The 8046-nt window shown below is 51.0% G+C and overlaps 1 protein-coding gene across 2 annotated transcripts in view; it reads right to left on the bottom strand.

The window, feature by feature from the left end:
• Nucleotides 1-8046, bottom strand: part of LOC149349670 (ADP-ribosylation factor-like protein 3) — a 33781-nt gene that overhangs the window by 1492 nt on the left and 24243 nt on the right. For both annotated transcript variants that reach the window (XM_089578716.1, XM_089578717.1), the window contains exon 4: nucleotides 3661-3897. In XM_089578716.1, the coding sequence (XP_089434842.1) occupies nucleotides 3661-3897 (237 nt within the window). The remainder of the gene's footprint in view (nucleotides 1-3660; nucleotides 3898-8046) is intronic.

Raw genomic sequence — 8046 nt, 5'->3', positions numbered from 1 at the left:
TGACTGCCGCGGCAGCACGGCATCCCCTTTGCCCATGTGTAGATTCAGGTATATGAACCCCACATACCACACCAATATCTTACTGGGGTGTCTATGAAGCATCAACCACATTGTGCTGTAGCGGCTAGCACATTCATTGACGTTGGTCAAACCGCCGTTAAATCTACTCATTAAGTGAGACGTCTGCCTCATTAAGAAGCGTTCGCACTCAGGGGCATGAATTTAACGTTTTTTTTTTTTTTAACACGGGCAAATTTAGCACGGGTTCCTTAACGCTGTCGCGTTAAGGAGCCCGTGTCGCAGGAAAGCCGACGGCTGTTGTCGCCGTCGTTGACCGCGAGCGAGAAATGCACGAAAAATCTCCACAGAAACTGCCTAGGTGGCTGGTGGGCCGTGGTATGAGGACTACCGCGGGTCTATGAATATAAAGTCGAGAATGACCAAGTCCGCATACAGTGTTCTGCAACTTTATCGTAATCGTCTTGGAAAATTTTCCCACCGGTCGAGGCGGGAAAATTTCCCAAGATGGCTACGATAAAGTTGCAGAACACTGTACATGGACATTAATTAACTAATCAACGCTATCGCGTCGTATCCTTAAGGCAGAGCTTCAGTGTCTCCTCCATTTTTTTTTCTATTTTTTTCCCCCCAAACTGTAACCTTGTCGATCAAGGCATCTTTTCTTTCTTCTTTCCGTAAGAGCGGCATTTACTTCCCAGAAGTGTTGGGTCTGCCTGGAGTCTGGCTTTTCCTCGCTAAGATCGAGCAGACGGCAGAGCACCCTTTACAGTCAACGCTGCCAGCTCGGACGTCGTTTGCAACTCTGAAGCAAAGCTAACGGAAGGAGGAATGTTAAGATGGACGACAGTGACGTAGCGTGCGAGCAAAGTGCTCTTATTTGGTTAAAAATAAATCCGCGCTCTTAATGTTCCATTCGGCAACAGCGAGCTTGCGTGGTTTCCCAGACGTCTATGTCTCGGTCACCGTTGGCGTAAGCACAGGCTGGTGTCCTGTTGCGCTGAGTACCCTGCAATACATGAAGTACAGCTGGAGTGCAGTTACAGAACAAAACTATGCTGAGTGGCACGTGCCACGCCAGCACCCATCTTTAAATCCTAAACTGAACCTCAAGGACACTACCGGGTTGGTTTTATTTTTTGTTATCTGCTGCAAATGCCACTGCTCTGCTTGCACTGCGTCCGCCGTGGCCGGGCGTATAACCCATCTCACCGGATTACTCTATATCAAAAGAAATGAACGATTTATGTAATCCATTATATGCGTTTATGTTTACGATTGCAGCTGCAATATTGAACTGACGACAAAATATCGGGATATTGGGGTGCTAAAAGCCCGTTTGTTTCTCTGTTCACCGATATATCTGAAATTCTTGCAGATCTCTTACTTGAGCGCTTATTGCGCAAACTAGTGAAGTATATCGTTCAAATGAAAGCTGGCTAATCGTTGAATTGGTGTTTAATCCCATGAGATTTTTCGATTCCTCTTTAGAGTACAATGCCACAGCGGAAGCAGTGGTCGGCACAACGGAAGAACTTTTTTGCGAAAGGCCCAAGCCTTGGCTAAGCACTTGAATGTCCGACCGCAAGGCAGCGCTTCTTCGGTGTCACGTCAGCGTATCATCTACCAGCGTTGTCGCTCGGCGCCTGCAGGATAGGGCGACCAAACACATGAGGAACTGACGTCTCCAGACGGGGGTGGGGCGAGATCGTTGGTAAAGCCCCGAATTATCCCCTGTCCGTAGCTAACCGTCCTATTCGTCGCGAGATCGACCTACAGGTGGCGGCACCGTCGCTCCGCTAGTGTGGATCGGCAGCCGCCGGCTCCCGCTTAAGCGTACGCTCTGCGGTTCGCTTCCAAGTTTACGGAGGTTTTTCTGCCGAAGAAAATGCGCCCTTAGCAATGGAGGAGTGATATTCTTCTTAAAACGTTCCTATTTTGCACACAAAAGCGTAAAATCAGCAAACGCTACGTGAAAGAAGCGCGAATTGTAGGAAAACACGGGTCTGGCACTCAACCAGATAACTCTTACTTTGTGATTTTCACAGGGACAGAAGGGACGTTGCTGCTTTCGCAGGCCGCGCCTGTGGCGGCTACAGCAGCGGCGTGGTTAATCCGGAAGTCGCTGGTAATGCGCGGCTAGTCATTGGTCCCCAACCAAGCCCTACCTAAGAGGTAGTTCCGGTGCTGACGTTGAGATATCTGCGTCTCCATACGCCGCCTCGCTCCATGGAGGAAGGAAAAATGCCTCGCTCCAAGCACCGGAATTTCGCCGCCGGCGACGCCACTATAGCCGAGACGCTGACGCAAAACGCTGCCTTCTGGTCGGTCCGTGCAAGTCTCCATCCTCTGCAGCGCCGAACTATCGTTGCCATGTTGGTTAGAAGCGATTATTTAGATGCCAGGAAAGCAGGCAGGGCAGAAAACGAAGGAGAGGCATATGTTTGTTAGTTTGTTTGAATGGGTGAATGAAAGTTTAGGCCGCAAAATTCTCGAAAGGGCTCGCTGATTTAACCGTGCCAACCGACATTATTCTGACATACCACAAATGTTTGCCCTTGTGTAAATTGCTCACAGACGAGACGCGGACGCTGTGATGGTGCAATAAGGGCTCAAAAAATATACACCCATGCGTGCATAAACGCGACTGGAGACAGCAGGCTAATATTTATAAACCACTCTGTAGTAACGCGGTGGGCTCTCCGGGGCGCTATCGTCGTCTCATCCTTCACCTTTCTTCAAGTCGCTTGTCTGCAGAGAAACGGCACCTTTGTCATCATGGGCGTCCGGAAGGGGGGGCAAGGGGGGGCGGTTGCCCCCCCTTGGAATTACGGATATTATTTATGCACTAGTAGAAAACAACTACATAGCTGCCGCCTCCCCCATAACCGGCCATCGGGTGCACCCCCCTGGAAAAAGTTCTGCGGACGCCCTTGTTTGTCATGCCTTGTTTACGTCGGTGACATGTAATATTAAACGGCGTCTCACTTAACGGTTCTTGTTTCTCCGAGATACGAAATCTTGGTGGGACCTCGAAGACAGTCTCTTTTACAAACGCTCACGACGTGCAGTGCTCAGCTATCAGTCGGGTACCACTAGTCGTTTGAGAAAGTTGAAGCCTATAGTTACGATTTCTGAGTTGTAGCGCACCGCAAGACAAGGGACGGTGAACGAGATGCACCCACCCACACAGCGCTAACTATGGCGCTTGAATAGGAAGTCTAGCTGCTGCAGGCGTGCTCCTGCATGGTTCGTCATAGACGCACCTTTGAGACGGCTAATTCACTTCATGCGGCTGCGCTGTCCGCCGGTCGCATGCGAATGCTGTCTGGCCCACCGTCGAAACCAGTAGGGATTAGTAAGGGTGGAATTTGACTGCCCGGAAAGTGAAGTTTTAACTGACTGCTTTAGATCACTTTCTTAATGATGTGATGGAAGAAGGCTACATGCTCGCGTGTCTCAGTCCTCACGTGAAAAAAATGGGACGGAGCATATTGCAGATACTGGCAAGATTAACATCTTCCGACAACTGCGTGGAAAAATAGATTTTTGGCCTGCTGGTGGTGCTCAAACCGGTCCAAGACACCAAGCGCCTATTTAACTAGAGCATGTCGGCTGAAACTTGAACTCCGTGAATAGCACCTTGAGCCCCTCGCCGGAGAGTGCGCTGCATGCCTGTATCTGCCAGGCGCGGTCGCGGACGGCAGGCAGGTTGAGGCCGTCGGCCAGCTCGGCGGCTGGCGCGCTGTGCACCAGGTCCTGTTTGTTGGCCAGCACGAGCAGCGGCACGCCCAGCAGCTTGTCCTCGGCGAGCAACTCGGCAAGCTCCACTCCTGTCTCCTCGAAGCGGGCCCGGTCCGAGCTGTCGATCACGTACAGCTGCAGCACACGTGTCTGGGCATTCACTGACCATCCACCGCGGCGACTTAACATGTCTCTTCTGCAAATAACCGGCTTACGCTAATGTCCATAACAGTGCTGTCCAAGGACATGTCCAAGGTTTGGATTTTTTCGGTTCAAACCGAAAAAAGAAAACGGTAAAGGTGGGCCGAATTGAATTTTCCAATTTCGGTTTGAACCGAAAAAGGTCAGTATCCTTGACATGTGCGCCAGTGCCGGCTAGCTGTTTAGTAGCAGTTACACGCATCCGAAGAAGAAAATTAACCGGATACGGATGCCAGAGGTGTAAAAAGACGTTCGTACCGTCGGATTTCCGCAGTTCTCCGTTTTGAGACATTGCACCGCTACATTACACGCCTCTGTAGACCGGGAGGCTCCGTCTCCTGGCCGTCTGATAACCCACTTCGGGCATTTACCTGGTTAAGTAATTTTCTTCACTGCATGTAAGGACACTGACACGAAACCAAGCATAAGCATCGCGAAAACCTCAAGTTCTGGCTACCGCGACGGTTCAAGCCGACCATGCCGGTGGCACGCCGACCATGTGATTCTATGCCCCCTGGCTCAACCCAGCGCTGCAACTCAACGACAGCACGACAACCAAGTTTTTAGAAGTAAACTACCGCTTGCTTTTTGGCCTGACGGTTCGATCATTTAACCTTGATTGTCTTTTCTTTATTGCCGATAGCACTTCCTTATTTATAGATTTAAGTACTGCTATTTGTGCGTTAATTACTGGTAAACTGACCGCCCGGGCTGGCAAAGAGGAAAAGATACACTCTAAGCAACTTCTGACACCACAGGCAAGGGCGTCCGCAGAATTTTTTGCAGGGGGGGGGCCATTGGTTGTTGGCGCCGGAGGGGGGGGGGGGGGGGGTATATTCTTAGCGAAAAGGCACTATTTGCGGAGTAAATTTATTTATTTATATATGAATAAAAAATAAGTAAAATACACACATGAAAGAAAATTACAAGCAGCAAATTAAAGCGCGGATTGTAGAGATACATTGGAGTTTATCAACAAAGAAACAATTAAAATTAATAAAAATGCAAAAAGATACTATCAATACTCGAAGTGCTCAGTCTTACTGCATACGGGTTCTCGACTCACCCGAATTGATGACCAGCACACAGCGCAATATGTTCACAAACACGCAACTACAGTCACTCAGTCAGTCTTCCTTGAACAGCAACTGTAGGCGCCTCGGATTTTTCTGGGCGAATTGCGTAGTTACACGGGTGATAAATTCATTTCTGTGCTTCATTACACGCTCTCAGTGCACAGTCATCATATATATTGATTGGAAAAATGGTTGAACGAGTACGTTGAAAACAAAAGATGACTATATATACAACGAAAACTTATTTACAAGATAAATGCACGCTCGCAGCTTCATACACCTCGCTCCATCTTGCTCGCGCATCCGCACACACACTGCTCGCCGCTCGTCGTTTTCTCGTCCGCTGTCTTGGTTGTTCTCACCTTCGTTGACAACCCGCCACTAAAAACACCGAAGCACAAACATAGAGGCGCGCACACGTGCAAGGGCTTACTTGCCACAATATCCACGAATGCGCACTTTTGGGGTATAAGGAACGCCGCGCGACTTCCGAGGGGAAGGGACACCCGCAACTAATTCGGCCGGAAAATTTGTTTTTGTGCTTTTATGGGGTTCAGAGCCCCAAAACGACTCAGGCTATGAGGGACGGAGTAGTACAGAGTTTCGGATAATGTCGACCACCTGGGTCTCTTTACCATGCACTGACACGCACAGTACATGGGCGCTGTTGTGATTTGAGGCCCAGCCACAGGTGACAGGCGAGCCAGGCAGGCGCCATCGGGCTGCGTTGACCAAAGGCGCTGGTTTTCGGAGAAGACGCAAGGAACGCTGGTGTGGGGGCGCCTCTGGAGACTGCGTCGCCGTGAACAAAAGCAGCTAATCCCCTTTGCCGAAGGTTCTGAAAGCGGCGCTTCTACCGCACCGAGCTCTCCCGTGGATCGGAGGAGACAGCGCGCGGCGGCGGCGCCAACTCGTCGCCCGCTTGCCCCTGAGCAGCCCGACAAAGCGGGGGTGGACACGGCTGATTTGTCCTTCCCCCCTCAAGAATTCATCGGTGGCCGGCGTACGAACGTACCTGTGCCCTGTGCACTGTCTGCCTCCGTGTCGCTATCTCTCTAGAGATCAAAGAAACAGACACCCATCTCAAGACGGCTCGAAGCACATGCTCGCCGGTGCCGCTGCATGTCTGCAACAGGTCGTCCTTCAGCAGAGCTGGCGGTGGCGTGGTTTGAAAACGGCGGAACGACGCGCGCCCGGACGCGGCATTTCGCAGATGTGACCAAGCGTCGAAGCGGGGCTGCTTTTACCCTTTTGGCTGCCGTGTTTCTGGTAGTGTTTCTTATGGCCGCGTAAACCTCTTCCACAGTTATGGGGCGGTCGAGTTTCTCGTTTTCGGCTCCTCGATACGTACCCTTGGACAGAATCGACAACGCCCTAATCCGCAACCTGAGCGACGACCTCATACAAGAGCTCGTCAGCTTTCTTAACAAACATTGGGAGGCGGAGACGGTTCCCGAAGATTGGAAACACGCCGAAGTAATAATGATACCTAAACCTGGTAAAAAGCTACAAATTGAAAACCTCAGGCCCATATCACTCACGTCGTGCCTTGGCAAACTTTACGAACGGGTGGTAACTTTAAGACTGCAAAATTACATGGAAGACAACGACTGTGTACCACATACCATGTTCGGCTTCAGAGCGAAGCTCTCGACGCAGGACGTTCTCCTCCAAATACAAGAAGATGTCCTGCGAAACGTACCTCGGACGGGAGAAAATGTCATAATGGCCCTGGACATCAAAGGGGCATTCGATAACGTCAGCCACGAAGCGATCCTTACGGGCCTAGACAAGCTGGATTGCGGGCGCAGAATCCACGGCTTCGTCAAAGCCTTCCTGTCCGACAGAACTGCCACCATCGGCATAGGAGACCTTCGATCGGACAAAATTCGCACTCCAAATAAGGGAACACCCCAAGGGTCAGTTATCTCCCCCTTACTTTTCAACATAGCTATGATAGGCCTAGCTCGAAAACTAGAGAACATCGAAGGCATCAGGCATGCAATGTATGCTGACGATATAACAGTCTGGACAAACACGGGTTGTCTCGGAGAGAAGGAAGAAAGGCTACAGCAAGCGGCCTCTTGTGTAGAGCAATACCTCGCAGAAAGAGGACTCGCATGCTCGACCGAGAAATCGGAACTGCTGAGAGTCTGGAGAGGCAAGCAAAACCGGACCGTCCCAACCAACGAGGACCTAAAACTCAACGTCTACCTTGACGGGACACCCATACCCGAAAAGACAACAATAAGAATTTTAGGCATGTGGGTTCAATCCAACCAGCGCAGTACTCACACTTTTACCCTGCTCAAAGAAACAACACTACAAGTCTCACGCATGATCACCCGCATCACCAACAGGCGACATGGCATGCGTGAAGAGGACACACTCAAACTAGTCAGAAGCCTTGTAGTTAGTAGAATCACGTACAGCCTACCCTACCAGTGCCTCAACATAAACTAAATACAACAAGCGGATGCCCTGCTACGCAAAGCGTATAAGACAGCGCTCCGACTTCCGCGCAACACGTCAACCGAAAAACTCATGGCCCTGGGATTACATAACACCTTTGAGGAGCTACGAGAGGCGCAGCTTGAGTCGCAAAAACTCAGGCTGTTGCAGACAACGACTGGAAGAGCGCTCCTGCAGAGGCTCGGATACCGCGAGCAGATGCGAGAAATGACGAGGACGGCAACGATCCCCGACGAGCTTCGCAAGACCCTCAAGGTAGCGCCAATACCAAAAAACATGGATCCCAACCTCCATCGAGGCAGAAGAGAAGCGAGGGCCGACTTCACCGAAAGAACATACGCTCCTCAAGCCACGACCGTGTATGCAGACGCGTCTTGGAGAGGAGGAGACACCAAAATCGCTGTGGCGGCGGTGGTCGATTCGTCTTTACGCGAAATGACCAGCGCGTCTCTCCGAGGCTGCACAGCTGCAGAGTCCGAGGAAGTAGCCGTTGCTCTAGCGGTGGCGGAGGGCTATAGAACCGGGCGGTCGCTAA

The sequence above is a fragment of the Amblyomma mixtum genome, chromosome 3, assembly GCF_055824585.1.
Source record: "Amblyomma mixtum isolate Tamu chromosome 3, ASM5582458v1, whole genome shotgun sequence".
Taxonomy (NCBI): domain Eukaryota; kingdom Metazoa; phylum Arthropoda; class Arachnida; order Ixodida; family Ixodidae; genus Amblyomma; species Amblyomma mixtum.
This window is presented reverse-complemented; position numbering and strand designations above follow the sequence as displayed.